At 57.7% G+C, this 19,642-nt stretch overlaps 6 protein-coding genes across 6 annotated transcripts; 4 read left to right on the top strand and 2 right to left on the bottom strand.

Moving 5' to 3' along the window:
* Positions 1 to 340: 340 nt before the first annotated feature.
* Positions 341 to 2,112, top strand: MKK02DRAFT_22493 (intracellular protein transport-related protein; the record flags this gene model as incomplete). The annotated part of the gene is made up of 10 exons (XM_053086575.1): positions 341 to 411; positions 462 to 593; positions 649 to 779; positions 834 to 925; positions 976 to 1,108; positions 1,157 to 1,265; positions 1,318 to 1,455; positions 1,500 to 1,733; positions 1,790 to 1,902; positions 1,955 to 2,112. Coding segments are annotated over 10 exons (1,311 nt in total), but the record flags the coding sequence as incomplete, so codon positions are not given.
* A 655-nt stretch (positions 2,113 to 2,767) lies between these two features.
* Positions 2,768 to 4,067, top strand: MKK02DRAFT_23276 (uncharacterized protein; the record flags this gene model as incomplete). The annotated part of the gene is made up of 9 exons (XM_053086702.1): positions 2,768 to 2,837; positions 2,915 to 2,991; positions 3,039 to 3,074; positions 3,131 to 3,199; positions 3,249 to 3,331; positions 3,379 to 3,493; positions 3,541 to 3,565; positions 3,616 to 3,728; positions 3,783 to 4,067. Coding segments are annotated over 9 exons (873 nt in total), but the record flags the coding sequence as incomplete, so codon positions are not given.
* Positions 4,068 to 4,911: 844 nt separating this feature from the next.
* Positions 4,912 to 7,320, top strand: MKK02DRAFT_43019 (uncharacterized protein; the record flags this gene model as incomplete). The annotated part of the gene is made up of 3 exons (XM_053092246.1): positions 4,912 to 5,563; positions 5,620 to 5,972; positions 6,028 to 7,320. The coding sequence occupies 3 exons, from the start codon at positions 4,912 to 4,914 to the stop codon at positions 7,318 to 7,320; spliced, it is 2,298 nt and encodes a 765-aa protein (XP_052948397.1).
* Positions 7,321 to 7,488: 168 nt separating this feature from the next.
* Positions 7,489 to 10,913, bottom strand: MKK02DRAFT_43018 (uncharacterized protein; the record flags this gene model as incomplete). The annotated part of the gene is made up of 7 exons (XM_053092245.1): positions 7,489 to 8,802; positions 8,847 to 9,600; positions 9,648 to 9,768; positions 9,815 to 10,172; positions 10,220 to 10,375; positions 10,421 to 10,530; positions 10,583 to 10,913. 7 exons carry the CDS (start codon positions 10,911 to 10,913, stop codon positions 7,489 to 7,491), a joined length of 3,144 nt encoding a protein of 1,047 aa, XP_052948396.1.
* Positions 10,914 to 11,504: 591 nt separating this feature from the next.
* On the bottom strand, positions 11,505 to 15,260 carry MKK02DRAFT_23185 (uncharacterized protein; the record flags this gene model as incomplete). Its single annotated transcript, XM_053086684.1, has 9 exons — positions 11,505 to 12,462; positions 12,518 to 12,787; positions 12,833 to 13,101; positions 13,150 to 13,410; positions 13,460 to 13,769; positions 13,816 to 13,997; positions 14,067 to 14,665; positions 14,755 to 15,007; positions 15,057 to 15,260. 9 exons carry the CDS (start codon positions 15,258 to 15,260, stop codon positions 11,505 to 11,507), a joined length of 3,306 nt encoding a protein of 1,101 aa, XP_052948395.1.
* A 677-nt stretch (positions 15,261 to 15,937) lies between these two features.
* On the top strand, positions 15,938 to 19,463 carry MKK02DRAFT_36265 (uncharacterized protein; the record flags this gene model as incomplete). Its single annotated transcript, XM_053089388.1, has 7 exons — positions 15,938 to 16,368; positions 16,412 to 16,936; positions 16,981 to 17,939; positions 17,990 to 18,341; positions 18,394 to 18,983; positions 19,032 to 19,216; positions 19,275 to 19,463. The coding sequence occupies 7 exons, from the start codon at positions 15,938 to 15,940 to the stop codon at positions 19,461 to 19,463; spliced, it is 3,231 nt and encodes a 1,076-aa protein (XP_052948394.1).
* Between the last annotated feature and the right edge of the window lie 179 nt (positions 19,464 to 19,642).

The following is a 19,642-nucleotide window of genomic DNA, read 5'->3' as shown; positions in this document are numbered from 1 at the left end:
CTGATGTGTCTATCGAGTAGTAGATATGGAAGGAAGATTCAGTACTCAACTCGGAATGACTCGAGAAATTCCAGCCAGCCAGGCAGCCAGCCTCCTTTGGCTGTGAGCGGTTACCGTAGCCACTTCCGTCGGAAGCTAAGCGATGACGTGGGTTTTACCAGTGTTGACATTCCTCACGTACTGATCGCTCGCCGCTTGGGCCTTAAGCTTGTCCGGTCGCGCTCGTGTCCACCCCTCTAGCATCTATAGCAGCAGCAGCTCAGAGCGAACCCGATACATGAGAGCAGAATGATCTCCGTGAGATGCCTTCATCTGTTGACAGAGCTGCGGTATCTGACCAATCCAGGCCTTCTTCATCTTCAATCAAAAGGGCGAGGTCCTCATCTCGCGATTGTTCCGGACAGACCTCAAGTAAGGCTTTCGTACACTCACGGCCTTTGGACTCTGCTGATCAGCGACAGACGATCAATATCAGATGTCTTCAGAATACAGGTCATATCCAACCCGGACGTCCGGTCGCCCATCATCACACTGGGCTCGACCTCGTTCTTCCATGTCCGAGTGAACAACGTCTACGTTGTCTGCGTGACAAAGTAAGCTGAAGTGGATCCGCAAACCTCGGTGCGTCGGCTTGAGCTGACAACCTAGATGTAATGCCTCAGCTGCACTGGTGTTCGAGTTCATGTACCGCTTCATTTCGATATCTCGAGCGTATTTCAGCAAGATTGACGAGGAGAGCGTCAAGAACAACTTTGTCTTGATATATGAGCTGCTTGATGGTGAGCTGACTCCGGCTCGGCCTGTCCTGTATGCTAGTAGCTGACTGGTACCAGAAATCATGGACTTTGGGTATCCCCAGAACTCCGAAATCGACACGCTCAAGATGTATATCACGACGGAAAGCATAAAGTCGGAAATGGCGGTGGTGCGTTTTTGCGCCTCGTTTGATGTCGAGGGCTCCAGCTCACGCGATAGAGGGAGGACTCTAGCAAAATCACCATCCAAGCGACTGGAGCGACATCATGGCGGAGATCAGACGTCAAGTATAGGAAGAACGAGGCGTTCGTCGACGTCATTGAGACTGTCAACCTCTTGATGAGCAAAGAGGGTGAGTCTGCTTGATCTGTTAGCCGGCTCAATCCCTGCTGACTTGCAGGTGCCGTTCTACGAGCAGATGTGGATGGGCAGATCCTCATGCGAGCATATCTGAGCGGGACGCCGGAATGTAAATTTGGCCTGAACGACAAGCTGGTCTTGCAGAAGAAGTAAGCTACAAAGAGCTCGATGTTCTCGACAACCGTAGCTGATAATCTACAGGGAAGGCAATGCTCCAAAATCCGAAAGCGCAGTCGAGCTGGACGACTGCCAATTCCATCAATGTGTCCGACTAGGCAAATTCGATTCCGACCGGTCTATCAGCTTCATCCCACCAGACGGGGAGTTTGAGCTCATGAAGTGAGCTTCTCCTTATCATCGGCGGAGTCATGGCTGACGCCCAGATACCGCTCCACTTCCAACATCGCCCTCCCCTTCCGCCTCCAAACGCACGTGACCGAACCCACCAAATCACGCGTCGAATACGTCATCCACCTCCGAGCAGGATTCGATTCCAAACTGAACGCCAACAACGTTGTGCTCAGGATTCCGACACCGCTGAATACGACCAAGGTGGATGTGAAGGTTGGGCTCGGGAAGGCCAAGTATGTCCCGGCTGAGAATGTGATCATATGGAAGTGAGTGCCTTGCCTTCACGCCTGGGTTGTACATGGTACCTATGCTTATGGACAAGGATACCCAAGATCCAAGGATCGCAGGAATGTACCCTTGAGGCAGAGGCTGAGCTGGCTACGACCACGGTCCGCCAGCCTTGGTCGAGACCACCTATAGATCTGGACTTTTCAGGTCAGTTGACACCGGCATCAATACCTGATTAGGAAGCAAGCTGACGGCTTAGTGGTCATGTTCACATCTTCCGGTCTCCTTGTACGCTTCCTGAAGGTATTCGAGAAGAGCGGATATCAGTCTGTCAAATGGGTTCGGTACCTGACCAAGGCGAACGGGTCATACCAAATCAGAGTGAGTGCCTCGGTAACATGTAAAGCACAACGCTGACATGCTCAGTTCTGAAGTCATCTTGCCTCCTCTGCTTCACGACCATGCCCTCCTGTTGTATGCATCACCTGTTGTGCGATCTATAGCCCAGCTGCCAGCTTGCAGCTTGCAGCTTGGCGCTTCCGGATCAGGCGTGATGAGATGCCGTAACGGTGATCCCGACGCGCCAGATTTAGATGGTGTTGATCTGGACCCTCTCTGATCTGTCAGTCTTAGCAGCACGCTTCGCAGATCTCTACATCTACGTCGTCTACTCAGCCCCTCCTAGATATATAGACCTCCTACCGAGCTTGGACAGCTATCGCTTGCTCCCTCGCTTCCGGGCCGATCCCTCAGTACACACGCGCAAACGCAAACCTAATCTTGCTCGGACGCCGACCCCCCTGGAAGAATTTGATGGCCCCTTCTTCCCCCAGTATCCTCCCTTCTCACTCTTTCGATAGATCTCTCACGCCCACCATCGAATCCGCCGGATTTCCACTCAGCTCGCCCTCGTACCGTCGGACCGCATCAGGCAGTATGGAGAACAAAACAGGAGAGAGCGGGAACGGGTACCACGAGTTGAACTTGGAGAAGGGCGAGGGACTGGTGAGACGCGCTCTTTACGAAGCTAGGGGACGCGAGACTGACGTGACGATAGCTGTCCACCGCTCGTAAGAGCTTGGATATCAGCCCGAATCTCCCTCCAAGGGAAAAGAAGGCTGGTCCCAGCGCGGCCGTGATCAGTCAGTCCATCTTCCAATCCTTCCGATCCCCTCTTCTCGCTGATGGTTTTGTTAAGGGGCTTATGCTGACTGGGCAGTCCCTATCTGGATCGCGCTATCCTCCTCGGTCATTCTTTACAACAAGTATCTGTACTCCACGCTGGACTACCCATATGTGCGTCCAAGCTGTGATGACCCTTCAAGCCATGGCTGATTGTACAGCCCATCTTTGTCACTTCGTACCATCTCGGATGTGCCGTGAGTCCCTATCTTGGGCTGTATTTACGACTTGCAGGATGGGCGCTGACTTATAGGCCATCGGGACCCGCATCCTCCGCGCAACGACCAACCTGATGGACGGCCTGGACAACGTGAATATGACGGTGAGTTGTGCCGGGTACGCTGGGCTCGGCTTTAGCTGACACTTCGCAGCAAGACATCTACATCAAATCCATCTTGCCTATCGGTGTGCTCTTCTCCGGCTCCCTGATCCTCAGCAACACCGCTTATCTCTCGTTAGTCCTGCTCGCTTTGCCCCGGTAACATGGTGCTGACGACGCAGACTGAGCGTGTCGTTCATCCAGATGCTCAAGGCCTTCACGCCAGTCGCCATCTTGCTCATCTCGGCGGCCTTCAAGATTCAGGCTCTGAATCAGCGACTCGTCATGATCGTCGTGGTGAGCCTGCCTTCAACGACTGAAGGAGAATCGAGCTGACTTTCCAGCTGATCTCGCTCGGGTGTGCTCTTGGTAAATTTCCGGCGTGGAACGCCCCAGGGGACTTGAGCTGACATTATCAGCCGCATACGGAGAAATCAACTTTGAGATGTTCGGCTTCCTCTGCCAGACCAGCGCGGTCGCTTTCGAGTCTTCGCGACTAGTCATGATCCAAATCCTCCTGCAGGGTCTCAAGGTACACTCAAACTCCCCCCAGCATGCCGCGGAACCACTAAGCTGATACCACCAGATGGACCCGCTCGTCTCGCTCCACTACTACGCCCCCGTCTGCTCCATCATCAACGCCTGCTTCCTCCCCTTCACAGAAGGCTGGGCGCCCTTCCGCGAGTTTATGCGCATCGGCCCGCTCGTCATGCTCTCGAACGCGGCGGTGGCGTTCGGATTGAACGTAGCGGCTGTGTTTCTGATTGGCGCGGCGGGCGGGCTGGTTTTGACTCTGGCTGGGGTGTTCAAGGTGAGCTTGCTTCCGGGTCCCGGTCTGACTAGGTGGCATCGGAAGAGGCTGATCAGGTAGGATATCCTGCTCATCTCGTCGAGTGTGATGTTCTTTGGGAGCAAGATCACCCCTGTGCAGGTGTTTGGTAAGCTTGCGCTTTTATCTGCGGAAAGACGAACGTGACTGATGCGGCAGGGTACATGCTCGCTTTGGGCGGCTTGTTTGCGTACAAGAACGCCTCGGCCAAGAAATAAATGCCGGGTCTGAATCTAGCTCTTCCAACATAGATCTCTCAATACAAGCTTATCTTCCGGGGTTTGGCAGAGCGCTTCCTATGCTGACCTCGAGTGCGCAGTCCCGCTGACAAGCAAGTAGGCTTCCTTTCGCTCACCCGTATTTGTGACAGGCGCGTGCCGCATACCGGCAAGCCCGCGAGGGGCTTACACCCAAAGGCAGGAACGATACTGATTGCAACTGATATCCATGATTGAGGCGTTTCACGGATAGGCTAACCGCAATAGACCAATGCGGTGACGCGCTTGCGGGGTCGACGGTAGTCCTTGGGATGACGATCCCCTCCTGGCTTTACCCCGAATTACATCCCCCCTTTGGATGAAAGCTTCTCGTTCCTTTGTCTTCCGTTGAGCCGGAATGGCTGTACAAGGGATCGAATGGATCCTCCTAATCGTTCCTTTCAGACAGCACTCGCACCTGCTCCTCTCATTGACGGTACTGCATTCTCCATCGCCACTTCCAATCAACCGACGTTCCTTCCAGTCGTTTCTGAATTCCTCTCTAAACCGCTGTCCCTAATTCTCCTTTACGCCCTCTCCGACCACACCACGCTCCCAGTGCCGTGCCCGACTTGATGTCCCCTTGATCAACCTGCCTGGAGCAGTCTCGGTTGTATACAAATCGAAACATGTCCGACCCCAAGGATAACCGTAACCCCAAGGAATCCGTCCGCTCGACTGGTTTCTTCCCAAACCCGACCCAACCACCAAAGGAAGCCGTACCCGACGCGCCGGGCGCAGGTGCGGCTCGTCCCGACCTATCAGGCATAATCGCAGACGAGGACAACTTCACTACCATCGTCCGGGATGGCCAAACCATCCGATACCGCCCTGCAGCGACACCTTCACGCGAGCCATCCACTTCGACTTCGAGCACGAGGGAGCCCACTAGCGCCCCACGCCCAATTCCTTCCGTTAGTCCTACCAGGTACAGCTATGTCCCTTCTAGAACGCCAGCACTACCCTTCAGTCTGCTGACTTCAGGAAGTACGGTTTCAAGCTCGTCCGACTCCGTACCGGAACAGGCGCGGCCTACACTCAGCGCGGACGCAGCTTCTGCGAGCGAGAGCAGTTCCAGCGCCGTTCCGGAAGATGCGGCAACCATCAGCAGCAGCGGCTTCAACCAGGCCTCTCCTACCCTTTCGGCTAAGGCGTCTTCGGTCAATCGGTCATCCTCATCCTCGATCATTCCCAGTAGCTCTTCCGTCCAGGTGGTACCTTTGGCGGCGATCGAATCAAGCTCTGTCGTGCCAAGCAGTCTCGTCCTGACGTCCACCATCGGTGAGCGCCATCCTGTTCTTCAAATCTCATTCTGTGTAACCGCTGATCACCTGCAGCACCTGTACCTCCATCTACCCTTCCACTCGCAGCTCCCTCTCCCTCCGGAGCACCACCTGCCTTGACGCCAGATCCCGCGGTCCGCCCATCGTTCTCATCCTCTTATATACCACCCCTCCCGACCGATATCACCGCCGCCGCGAACGATGGAGACAATGGCTCTTCCGTCAACAAGGGCACGGCGGCAGGCGCGATCGCCGGTAGCCTGCTTGGGTGCTGTGCGCTCATCGCGCTCATCCTGTTGGGGATCAGATGGTTTAAGCGCCGAAAGCAGAGCGATAGGGAGGCGTTGCTGCGGTCGAGCTGGTTCTACGGGGGAGATACCGAGATCCCAGATGATGATGACGGAGACGTGAGCCGAGCTCCAAGCTCTCATTGTACGTGATTGAAGCTGATGCGTCTGGCAGAGACAGGATCGCATGTACCGCCAATCCCACTTCTCCACTCCGTCCATCTATCGACAATCAGCCAATCGTTTTTCACACTTTGCCGCTTCCTTCGCCACACTCAACCCCCTCAGCCACGCCAACCGTAATACCGGTCGATTCCCTCGCATAAACCCTCTGGGGGCAGGTGCACCCGCCATGCGGCAGCGACAAGGGTACAATCCAACGGTGGACGTGCCGCCGCCACTCCCAGCGGGTCCGTCGGGTCAAGGAGGCTGGGCGAGCCGTTTCTTTGCCAACCAGTCTGAATCGGTGCCAGTCAGAAATGAGGCGCAGGAAGGCTGGGGTCAGCCCCTACCAGTCCCTGGTCTTTACCCTGGCGGGACCGGGGCTCAACAACCCAATATGATCGCTCGCGGCTCCCCAGCGCTACGACCTGCGGTCAAACACCCCTTCGCGGCCTCCCCTGCAGCCAGCGAGGAAGCACAATGGGGTCACTCGTACTCGCCCTCATACAATCACCTCTCCCCAACCCCTCCAGCAGGGCGCCTTTCCCCTCCATCTAAGTCATCCACCTCACCAACCCGAGATCCCCTCGTCCGTAAACCTGCCTCCTCCTCATCAGCGTACTCTGGGCTGGACGACTTCCCGCTCCCGCCCGCCATCTTCCACCCCGCTCCGCGCACCTCGGGCTCGAGCCAACCCAGCATGGAATACCTCGCATCCACACCTACCACCGATCTCACTCCCTATGGCGCCCAGGCGGCCCTCCTCGCGCAGCTATCGGGCATGCAGCGACCTCTGACAGAGACGGGCCGAGACCATATCTATCTCCCGCCGGTACATACCGAGCCTCCGCTTACGCTCGATTCCAGCCTTTGGGGCCTCGACCCATCGTGCGGGGTCAGCCTTGCGGAGACCCAGAGCGTCTATTCGACCAACACCACCCTCTTCCCCGGTATCACTATATATCAGCAGCCCCAAACTGCGTCCGGACGGGGAGAGACGATGTTCTCAACGGCATCGAGTGATATCCAGCCACTTCAGCGCAGTGGGTCGGGCGAGACAACGCATACCCGCTCAAGCTACCAAAGCGGGACGAGCGGGGTCTGGACCAGTGGCGACGGGACGGCGCAGCAGCACGGAGCCGGAAGCAGGGAGACGAGGGAGTGGTACAATCAGCCAGAATGGGATGAGGCTCTAGCGAGGAATGCGGGTCAGGCGGCCGGGATGGTGGCGAGGAAGAGCGTCAAGAGCGTGCGGTGGGAGGATGGGAATGGCTTGGTGGACGATGGGATGCCTAGGGCGCTGTAGCTGAATGCATATGAAGAAGGAGTTCCCAGAACTTTTCTCAAGCACGAGGTCAGAACTTGATGGATACATGTTGGGCTACAACGGTAAAGGAGTTCCGACAACGCATATGAAATGGTAGAACAACGATTATGGAACCTTCCTTGAAATGCAATAGCTATAGCCTCACCCTCAGTCTCTCTCATCGCCCTCATCATCCCCCTCGTCCTCGGAATGCACAGCACTCTCGGTATCTCCCATCCCATACACCGCCTCCATCCTCCGCCTCCTGAACAGTTCCGCCTCTGACACATTCTCAATCTGCTGCGGGACCAGCCCTGCTGCTGCTAGCGCGGGCGAAGCAGCCCTCGCGCCGGCCACTGCAGCAGCAACGAGCGAGTTGGTGGGCTTGCTGGCCGTCGCGTCTTTCCCGGCGCTGCTGGAGGACCGACGGGAGTGGGGGGCGGGGATGGAGCCGTATGGCGCGAAAGCGGAGGGATGGATCGGTGTCGACCCGTTGGGCGATGTGACAGATATCGAGGTGGGAGGGATAGGCGTACTGGTCGCGGTAGACCGCTTCGAGTTGAAGAATGCGAATGCACCCGATCCCTTCGGGACGTCCTGAGGCAGGATCCGCGCGCCGAGCGGTGGAGTCCGGAGGGTGACCGCTTCGCCAGAGGATCCCGTCTCGTCAATGTCGAAACGAGGTGCCGAGTTGTTTCGGTGGAGTACGAGCGTCTCCTTGCTTGGCCGCCGAGGGACCGGGCTGAACCTGGACGGCGGGAGCGACACTTTGCGCTTGTTTTTATTCTTGGGCGTGAACGCCAAGACACCCTCATTCTCCCCTCCGGCGTCCGCGTCAAGTGTCCCGAGCCCCTCAAGGTCGGGATACCCGGTATGTATCGCCGACGCGACCTTCTTGTACTCCGCCGTAGGCTTGACTTGGGTCGACCCGTTCGGCGCCAAATACTCGATAGGGCTGATGATCGGTTGATCCTCCGGGACGGCCGCTCGTGCCTGCGCCGCGGACACATCCGCCATGTCCTGCCGAAGATTGAGGGCATTGACGAATGACTCGTCAATCCAGTCCGCCATCTCCTTCATCACCCCTTCCACCTCCTTCATCAGACTCGTCATCTGCATGAACCCATGTCCCCATCCCTCAATGATCCGCATCTGTACCCAATCCTCGTCCGTCTCGCGCAGGATGTGATCCGGCGCATCCGAGCTCTGCGACTTGGACATCCGCAGTCCTTCGCCATACCGCACCGACTTGGACTGCTGCGCTAGCAGAGCCTCAGCACGGCGTCCTCGCTTCGCCTCGCGGATCTTACCGGCGAGAATGACGGTGTCATCCACGAACGGGTCGCGCTCGCCGCAGATGAAGTAAACGGGAGGGAAGTGAGCGAGGAGGTGGGGAGGGGAGAGGATGGGCGAGATATAATAGTCGGTCGCAAAGTCCGGGTTGTTTGTCGGTCCCACATACAGGATAGCCATCGCTCGCATCTGACAATCAGCCCCCGTCACCAACTGCTTTGTCGGATACTGACCATGCTTGGCGTGACTACACGATCCTGGAAATACCCCACTCGACTCGTCATCGTCAACCTCGTCCCAATAGGCGCCCTCCTTCTCTTCTTGACCACCTTTTTGACCTCCTCCGCCTCCTTGACTGGCACTGGCGAGTCTACTCGCGGAATATCAAAGTTCCGTTCGGTCTTGGGCGTCTTGACCCTTTCTCTCAGACTCATATCCGCCTCTCGGCGCCGATCGACCGACGCGGACCGTACCGTCTCCGTATCGTCCTCCGAGTCACTCGCGTCCGAGACTTTCTCGCCTCCTGCCTCTACGTCCGCGCCAAGCCAGCCAGCCACCTTGACCGACATGTTCCTCGGTAGGCTGGCCGTCCAACTTGCGGGCGGGGTACCCCTCGTCTCCCCCGGAAGCGCCAGGGTCGTCGCGATGGGCGACAGACCCGGAATCTTCTCTCCCAACACCTGCCCCCAGCTCTTCTGCCTCGCTCGGTGTCCCCTGCCTTTCCGGATATTCTCGATAGGTCCCTCGCCTGTATCGTCAACGACGGACAGCGGCGACTTGTGCCGCATGTGGTCTTTGCCGTGAACCAGACCCGGGATGTGCGTCTCGGATTGCTCGGTGCGGAGGACGCGGAGATTAGCGGGCGACATCCAAGATGTAAAGTTGAAGTCGAGCGCGGGGTAGGCGAGAATGATGGAGACGGGTCGGGGGATCTGAGTGTGGTGTTCGAGGATGCGGAGCATGATGGTGGTGCAAATGTTTCCGCCCCTGGAGTGTCAGAATAGTGGACATTATGAGTCTGCATCCCAACTTACGCAGAGTCTCCAGTCAGAACCACCGCGAGCTTGCCGCTCTCGATACCGATACATCTGCCCTTGGTCTCCATCAGAGTCCGATACGCATCGAAACCTTCTTCAATGGCCCATGGGTAAGGGTCTGATCGTGTCAGCTCGTCATGCGGCAGAAGAGAAGACTAGCTCACATTCAGGCGCCTTGCCATAATTCACCGCCAATACAGGCTTCCCCGTCCTTTTCGCCCACAGCCTCAATCGCTCCTCGTGACACTCCGGGCCCATCGAGATGAACCCTCCGCCTGGGAAGTCCACGACCATCTCCGTCGCCTTGCTCAGCTCCTCTTTCGTACCATGGAAGAACAGCATCGCCTTCACCGCTGGCAAGTGGGCACGGGAGGAAGAGAGTGGCCGCGGGATGGTGAGGTGCTCGACGATGGCGATATAAGGGCGAGAGAACCAGGTGACGAGGCGGACATAGGGGTTGTTGGTCTTCTCCCACGTCACGCGTAGCATCTCGACTGTGCAGAGTGCTCGGAACCGGCGGAGCTAACCATCAGCTGGATCTTATTCAAAGAGGAGGAGGGTGGACGCACAACTTCATCTCCCTCATTATGGTATACCAGATAATAGATCGAGAATGCAAAGCTCATGGCGTCTTTCAGCCAGAGAGGGCGAATGGTCATGGCGGATGCGAAGCCAGCGTCGAAGGCGGTGTTGACCCAGGTAGCGCGGTAGTAGGAGCGGGAGTACTGGCTAGTCAGCGACGCGTCTTACTCGGCCCAGGCTGGACTTACGAGTCGAGCAAGAGGCTCAGGCGAGCCGTAGCCTAGTAGTATATCGAGATGCCGGAGAGCGTACATGAGGGTCAAAGTACCCAGGACGAGCTGATACGGCGTAAAGTGCCCTGCCTGTCAGCTCTCCCGCATATCACCTATCTCGTACCGGTCCAGACTCACTCAATCGCTGATTCCACCTCCCGATCCATCCTAGACCCATCGCCATCCTGCTCTGCCCAAAGAGCGTCTTCCACACCTTCAGGACCCATAATCTATTCCGCCCGTCTTTACCGCCGAGCCCCGCAGCTGTGCCTATTCTTCCGCTTGCCAGCGGTGATGCAGCGGCCGCGGAGGTAGTCGGTGTAGGGCCGATACCCGCTCCGAGGGAGTATGGGGGGATATGAGCGGCTCCATCCCCCTTGTACAGCCGCCAGACCCAGAAGAAGAGGATGAGGAAGATCTGGGACCGGCGGAGTGTGGGCGAGGGGCGGCCGAGGATCTGGTCAATCATCGTGGCTGCGGCCTAGTCGAGGTAAGCCTGGATGGCTGGTAGGTAGGTCCGAGGACGAAAGCCGTTTGATGCTTAGGTCGGCGCCATTCGCGATGACTGTGCAGATGTATTGAGACGCGGTGCGACTATGCGTTGTCCACCGGAGACGCCGGGAGGGAAGGAACGGCCGATTGTCGACTACCGGACAGCGATCCTTTGTCTACCTTTGCCCGAAAGCTGCTGGATAGACGGATGTCTAGGTCGACGGCGCTGTTGTGTGACCGACTGTGTGTTGGGACGGTGGATAGCAGCCGAGGGTCAGATGTCATAGGATCGAGGGGTTGTTGACCGCTGTCGGTGGCAACCTCGTAAGCTTGAGCGCTTGGCGGTCATCCGGCGGAAGCTGACCATTGTCCTCGCACATACTTGCTTTGACCTTTGCTTCGCCTCGAGTAGGCACCCTGCCAGTTACCAGTACAAGCTGATCTCATTCTCATGACCATGATATACAACCTCCTGAGAAGTCTATCTAACAAATTCCAGTCGCCCATCTAAATCACACCGCAAATCACCCAGTATTATCCCCCCCCAACCCAGACAGCTGCCCAGCCACTACTGCGCACCGCTAGACCCCCGATACTGACCCCCCGGTTCAGGCGCCAAAAACCAAGCCGCCGACTGCGCCGTATACTCCTCACTCCTCTTCCCTCCCTCCAGTTCCGTGCTCGACTGCTTCACGCCCGTTGGTCCGCCCCCAAACGCATCACCGGGGGTCATGAGCGTCACGCCTACGCCCGTCACACCATCCCCGCGCATCTTGCCAAAGACAGGCCGTGAGCCATCGGGCTGGATCTCGTAGATATTTCCCCCGCTGGGATAGGCCTTCGAGCTCGAGCTGGTGGATGCGGACCGAGATTGACCGATACCGGGGCCGGAGGTCTGTACACCCACAAACTCGGTCAGGCCTTCCGCCTGGCCTACACTCGTGTCCGCCATGGTATTGGACCAGCTCCCGCTTCCAACGCCGCTGCCGCCGCCATTTCCCGAGACGGACTGTAACCCACTATACGGGTGCTGCGGCGATTCGGTCTCAAACCTCGCCCCGCCAAAGCCCCCACTACACCCCTGGGGCATCGGCATGTCCCCATTCCCATTCCCACTGCTCCCTGGCGTCGTCTCGAACGGTGACCGTCCCGCGGCCGACGTGGTATTTGAGTTGGTCCGATACACCTGATCCCTCTTGATCCGCCAGAACCCCCTTTTGATATTGAGGGCATTGAGGACGCAGATGCCAAAGTCGGAATTGGGCGTGAGGGGTGGTGCGCCGGGACGAGGATGGTCCGGGTAGTGGCTGATGAGTTTCTCGTAGGTGGGATAGGTGGCGCGGTCGAGGAAGTAGGCTACGAGCTGGGCGTGGTGATGTCCGATTTTGAAGCGAAGTCCGAATTGCTCGAGAGCCATGCGGTTCATCTCCACGTCGGAGCGCAAGGAGGCAGCGAGGCGCTCATCTCCGATGTTGAGGGCGTTCCGGTAGAAAAGAAGGGAGGTCCGAGCTGCAGTGACCAAGCAGCTAGTTGATCAGCTTGCGTGATCTCTGATTTCCACCCAACGGCAAAACAACTTACATGGAAGCAGCCGAATGCATGACCGTCAGAGCATTGCTCGTCCCCTCGGCCGCAGCAGTCGCTAGCTGCTGCACGATCCCCACGATCGCCTGCGCCGCCGCCAAGATCCGCCGTGCTGCCGCATCCGATGAGTCCGTGACGTCCGCGAATGGCTCGTAGAGAATGATGGTCGCCGCAAAGGGCAGCATGTGGGCCACGATAAGGTCGATGTCAATCTTGCGCTGGTTGTCCGTCTGGCAGGGATTCCGGAGCTCATACGGGAAACTCATCCTTGATGATCAGCCACGTCTCTCCCCAGCGGACAGAATGACTCACTGTAAACAGGCAATGTTATTCGCCAACTCCCTAAACTCCGGCCTTTGCATCCCCGCGAAATCATCATCCTCCCTCAAATGCCTGTTCTTCCACTTCCGAGCAAAGCGGGTGACGCGGTTCATGATGATGCACGCTTTGAGGCAGAGGACGAACGGATCGACGACGGGGTGATGGGTGAACAAGTCGCTGGATTCTGCATCTTGGGGATTGGAGGGGATATCCTTGAGGCCGGATTCGAAGTCTTTGACGGAGCATGGCAGGGGAACGGTCTAGACGAGTCAGCTTGTACTATTTGGTGAGATCGACCAGGCACTTACAAGTTCGTCCAGCGCAATAGAGCTGCCCCAGCCGGAAGCAGCCGAAGAGACCGTATCGTGGTAGAATGCAAACCACATGGCTCCCCGTCGCTCTTCCCTCTCCACACTGTCCTGCGGCGGGGGAAGCATGACGCTCTTCAGCGATAGCTCGGCGGACCGGACGTTCAGTCCAAGAGGGAGGATCATCCGCGCCACCAGGCCATGGTACGCCCAGCACTCGAGCATCCGGGTGTCATCGATGAAGAGTCGACTCAGGATCATCTGCGAGGATCAGCTTCCGCCTGCCTCAGCTGGATTAAAAAGAGCACACCATAGCTCGCACGACGTCAAACATCCGACTTCCCGTGTTCAGTCCATCATGGACCATCTCCTTCGCCAAGCCCGACTGCCATGCCGAGAAGCTTAGATCGCTTCCGCTCTTACCGTTGAGCTTGCGAGCCACGGTGGACGCTTCGTATATGGCCGGCGCGCACCAGTTGACCGCGATAGCGCAGATGGAGTGGAGCAGGGAGGGGTGGGGGAAGTTGCTGTGTGTGGGAGGAAGGGTCATGCGCGTCATGAAGCGGCTGCGGAGGAGCATACGGGGCAGACTGGAGACGCGATCAAAGAAGACATCGATCCTGATTATCAGCTCCGGAAACTCATCAAACACTGATACCAGCTTACAACTCGTTGACGATGTGAGGTTCTGGGAGTCCAGGCGGCCAACCCGGCCAAAACAGGTCCATCAGCATCTGCTGCTGCAGGTCCACCTCCACCGGCTGCGCGTACGTTTCCATCGGGACGCCCCGCGGGATCTCCATAGGCGGCGGCATCATCGACGGATTCAGCATGGGGTCGATCGGGATCTGATCACCCGGGATGTTCATGTACTGGCCGGGTCCCTTGGCGTGGGCTGCGCCCAGAAGCGTCTCGACAGTCTCGATACCCATCCATGGGCCGGACGGCCTAGTCGACGGCTGGATCATCCCGTTCGCGTCTGGCAATGGCATGCTCTCGTAGTTGACAGGTTCGGGCGGACCGGGCGAGAAGTTGAAGACCCCGCTGGGTGTGAGCGCAATAGGCTCGGACGGCCCGGAATTGTCGTATGGGGATATGCTCGCGTGGACGCTATGGCCCGAGACTGACGATTCCGCCGATACTTGGTGAACCGGCTGAGGACGACTATCCTCCATCACGCCACCGTACGAAAAGGAAGGGGTGAAGCCGGTATGATACGGCGATTCCGCGGGACGAGGGGGAGGGATGTATGTACCGGTCGCCCCGTTCATCATTGCGGTCCCGTTGACTCCGGCGCGGAGGCCTGCCGAGCCCAGACCAGCAGCTCCTGGCGCCTGCTCAGTAGCTGCTGCAGACAGCATATCCAGGAATGAGGTGGGCGATTCGGCCGAGATGGCTTCGCCTCGATTGAACTGCTGTGAGGTGGAGATAGGCGGCGGGTACCGCGCGTCCGACGTCCGGCGGGATTGTGTCGCGCTGTTGATCTGGTCCTGGACGCTGGAGCTACCGCTGTCTCCTGCCAGCTTGGCCTCCAGCTCCTCTGTCAAAGTCAGCCTGATCCGCGCGATCGATTCGCAAAAGACTTACCGATCCGCTTCTTCAAACGTTCCGCCTCAGTGTCCCTCTTCTTCTTGCCCCCTTCTCCAGCATTACTCTTCCGCTTCTTCCTATTCGTCTCGCCCTCCTCCTCGACCGGCGACGCGGAATGGGGCGAAGGGGGCTGATACGGCCGTTCATTCGGCCCGTTCCCGTCATCATAGTCGCACGACAAGACCGGATTGGTGTGCGGCGCCGTACGCGCCATGTGCTTGTGTGATCGCACACAAGTGGAGCAGTGGGGCCGAATGGCATCACATTTCTGCGCGTGTCAGCTTATCTGGACCTTATCACCGGTCCTATCCACTAACCAATTTCCTCCGCCGACAAGCCAGACACGCCTGATTCCGCCTCAGTACTCCTGCTACATCATTCTGATGCTGCTGCTGCTGTTGCTGTTGTGTTTGTTGTTGCCGCTGTTGCTGCTGTACCCTCTGCTGCTCGAGTTCGCGGTCCCGCTCGTCCTGAGCCCGCAGGGGCGTCACCGACCCCCATAAAACCGTCCTTTGGTTCATCATTGCCGAGGGGTTCCCGTCCGAGTGCGATCCGCCGCGCTGGGATGACCCGCTACCCCATCCGTTGCCCGGATAGGACGACATGCTGGCTCAGAGAGGTACCTGCAACGTATAAACGCTGGAAATAGGGTCGAAAATAGTGACCTCGGTGACCGAAGTAGACGAGTCCGAGGGTTTTTGACGCTTGCGACCTATTTTTCCTCGCGGAAAAGGACTTGCAGAACTCGTTGGTAGCGCTGTAGATGCTGCACTCTACGAGGGAGGAGCTGGCCTATGAGGATGCAGGTTGTATATGTCAAGATCAAGGAGTGAGATCTGAGATGCTGCATGGGGCTTTCGGCATGCGGCACGAGGGCCGCGTGTGGCATCCCATGCCCGAGGGGTTGCAACACTCAAAGCTCCTTCCGGCGGAAGACTCGATCATAAAGGTAAAGTGCTCGAATTCACCGACCGGATTCAAGCCAAAAGACTGCTTTTTCGCCTGCCAACTTTACATCTCCATAGTGACCTGCGCCTAGACACTGCACTAGTCCTTACACCCACTCCCATAGCGGGCGAAAGCTGCCCACCTTCGGCATCATCCGGGCGAAAGATCCCAACGTACATCCAGGGGCAGGCAATGGCCTCCGCTCTCTCCCTCATCTCGTGCCTCCTTTAACCCCATTTACCGACTCAGCATGAACTACTCGCTCCTCATCCTCTCGCATCTCCTCGTCGCGCTCATCTCGCTACTACTGGTTACATCGTCGCCATCGCCCTCACCGGATCCATACCCGGCAGTCATCTCCTTGCCTGCTCGGCCGGTCCTCTCGGCAACTGCGTCTGCACCTCGAGCGCCCCCAGAGGTGGAGCATGACCTCCTTCCCTTTGTCCTAGTCTCGACGATAGATGGGGCGCTACATGCTGTGGACAGGGATGGTGGACAGATCAGGTGGTCTTTGAAGGAAGGGGTCGACCCGCTCATTGGCGGCGGGGCCGCAGGGAGCGGGAGCGAGGAGGACTACATTGTCGAGCCGCTCAGTGGGAGCCTCTTTGTCTTTGAGGAAGGGGACGAGATGGAGCACGAGTCGCCAAAGGTCCGAAAGCTGCCTCTTTCAGTCGACAAGCTGTAAGCTACAGCTCAACCTTCTAAAGTCACAGCTGACAAGCAGTATCGAGCTCTCACCATTCACATTCCCCCATTCCCCTTCACGCGTCTTCACCGGCTCCAAAGCTTCGTCACTCCTCACCGTCGACCTTAGAACAGGCCAACAACTAGACTGCTTCTCCTCCCTCGGCTCCAACCGCTCCGACTACTCACAATGCACCTGTGAGAATGAGCAACTTCTCGACGACCTTGAACATCGTTCCCGCTCCAACCGAGACGTCCTCTTTGTCGGACGCACGGACTATCGGCTCACCATCCATACGCCACCGGGGGCGAGCGCCATGTCTGGTATCACCATAGGCGACAGGCCTCGGAGCGGCGTACAGGAGATCATGTACTCTACGTACACGCCCAACAGCTATGATCGGCCATTGGCGGAGTTCTGGGCCAAGATGGGGAATGGGGAGATGTACGAGGAAGATGGGAGTCTGGCGAAGAGGATGAGAGTTGAGCTGGGGCATGATGGTGTAGCGGTAGGTGTGGAGCAGGGCGGAGGGGTGAAGTGGGTGACAAAGCTGGGTAGTGTTGGGTAAGCTATGATCCATACTTCTGCCTGATCCAGCTGACAAGCAGTATTGCCGTCTACGACATCCTCCACCCTCTTTCGCCATCATCCGCCAACCCCATCCTCGTACCTCAACCCCCTCCACACCTCAAGTCTCTGTTCCCTTCGCCCGCCCAACCTCATCCGGCGCACCTCGACATCCTCTCGAAACGCCCCTCCACATATATCGGTACCGTCCCCAACCTCCCCGCTCTCCTTCCTCCACCCGATACCTCATCCTCCCCTCGGCCTACATCCCCAACCTCCCCACAGCGCCCACTGCACTACGCACTCTCATCCTCCTCTTACCCGCTCATCAACTTTGCGCCGCCCCCTCGGCCCGGATCACTAGCGAACGGGTCGTTCCTACTCTCGGAAGACCTGCCGGAGAGGGATCAGCTTTTACCGTATCTCCTCGATCCGCCAGTGGAGGAGAAGGGGATTCCGCCGCCTGAAGAGGACAGAGTGGATAAGCGGCCCATCAGGAACGATGGGAAAGAGAGGGGTTGGGTCGTTTGGATGTTGGGTGCTACCGGTGTACTGGCTCTGTGCGGGCTGGTTTCGGCCGTGCTGTTGCGACGCGGTCGCAAAGTACCGGAGGCAGTATCTCCGCCTATACCCGACGAGAAGACACTGCTTCTTGCAGTCGAAGCGGCGTCGAAAGAACGAGCCGTCACTTTTGTCGAGCCGACCATCCTCAAGGAAGTCGACGGGAATACTGGAGCTGCCGGCTCTGCCGAGAGTGCCGAGGGGGCCGATCTGACTGCGACGCCCAAAAAGAAGTCGGCGCGGCGGAGAGTTAGGGGCAAGAAGAAGCCGAAGACAGATCTTGGGGAGAAGGAGGATGAGGAAGGAGCGGAGGATCAAGATGAGGATCTGGGGAGTAAGGGGGAGAAACCACTGCCTGAGTTGCCGAGGGAGATGTCGGCTGTGGATCTGACGGTTGCGGAGGATAAAGAGCAGCTGGCCATTTCAGACTGTATCATCGGTATGTGGCTCTTCTCCCTCGACGCCACAGACTGTAAGCTGACAAAGCAGGCTATGGATCTCACGGTACCGTCGTTCTCAAAGGAACATGGGGTGATCGACCCGTAGCGGTCAAACGCCTCCTCTCGGACTTTACCCGCCTCGCCTCGCAAGAAGTCAAACTCCTCCAAGCATCAGACGACCACCCCAATGTCATCCGGTACTACTGCCAGGAACGTCGCGACAATTTCTTGTATATCGCGCTGGACCTGTGCCAGGCGAGTCTGGCGGATCTGATGGAGGCGCCGGGGAAACATGTCGAGCTGGCGAGCGCGCTGGATCGGAAGCGGGCCATGAGGGAGATTACGCGTGGCGTGGAGTATCTGCATGGGATGAAGATCATACATCGGGATATCAAGCCTCAGTAGGTCTTTCTCAGGCGATGGGGAGAGACAAGGGATCTGACTGATGATCAGGAACGTATTGGTGTCCCAGCTCAAAGATGGCAGTCTTCGGATGCTTGTCTCCGACTTTGGTCTTGCCCGTCGACTGGAGCACGACCAGTCCTCTTTCGCACCCACAGCCAACAACCTCGCCGGCTCCCTCGGCTGGCGCGCCCCCGAATGCATCAGGGGCCAAGTCAGGCTCACGGAGCCCTTCGACCCTTCTTCCTCTGGCGGCTCTGGCGGCTCGTCCACCTCTTCCTCTTCTTCCCTCGGGGACCTCCTCGACCCATCCTCCTCGCTCAAGCCCACACCACCCGCTCACCGCCTGACCAAGGCGGTCGACCTCTTCGCGCTCGGCTGCCTTTACTTTTGGATCTTGATGTCGGGCCAACACCCGTACGGGGAGGTATACGACCGGGAATCCAATATCGTCAAGGGTGAAATTGTCAATATGCCTCTGTTGGATATACTGGGGGAAGAAGGGGTGGAGGCGGGCGAGTTGATAGGGAGGATGTTGATGCTTGATCCGGCGGGAAGACCAGAGACGGGCGAGTGTCTGGTACATCCGTTCTTTTGGACGCCGGCCAAGCGGCTCGGGTTCCTGTGCGACGCGTCGGACCGTAAGTTTTTCGATTATTGGCGGGTCGAGGAATGGCGCTGATGTCCAGGGTTTGAGATTATGGAGCTTGACCCGCCTGAACCACCGGTCGTCCAGCTCGAAGCCAGCGCGCCGGATGTGGTCGGGAAAGACTGGTTCTCGCGCGCCGATAAGGTCTTTACGAGCAACCTCGGCAAGTATAGGAAGTACAAGGGTGGGAGCGTCCGGGACTTGCTTCGGGCTATGCGAAATAAGGTCAGCTTCACTCCTACTTTGATTCCTGTTCCGGGGAGAATAGTAAGCTGATAATCAGAAACACCACTATCAGGACCTTGAACCATCCGCTAAACGACATTTCGGCCCCCTACCCCAGGGCTTCTTGCACTATTTCACGAGCCGATACCCCCGCTTATTCTTGCATGTGTATGGGGTCATCAAGGATAGTCGATTGCGACACGAGAGCATGTTTGAGGGGTATTTCAGAGCGGGGGATGCGAGTTGAGCTGTGCGGCCGGGATGCTCGACCGATGTTGCGTTTTGTACTTGCGCTTGTGCTTGTTGTAGCTAATATGAATACGTCTATATATGATTCCTAGATGTGTTTGATGATCCGCGATAGCCTACAAGATGCAAGATACACACTACGGACAAAATCTAACGTCCAGTGCCCCGCCGCCAATC

Source organism: Dioszegia hungarica, assembly GCF_025882075.1.
Source record: "Dioszegia hungarica strain PDD-24b-2 chromosome Unknown MKK02contig_6, whole genome shotgun sequence".
NCBI lineage: Eukaryota > Fungi > Basidiomycota > Tremellomycetes > Tremellales > Bulleribasidiaceae > Dioszegia > Dioszegia hungarica.
Note: the sequence above shows the minus strand (reverse complement) of the source record. Positions and strands in the feature narration are given on the sequence as shown.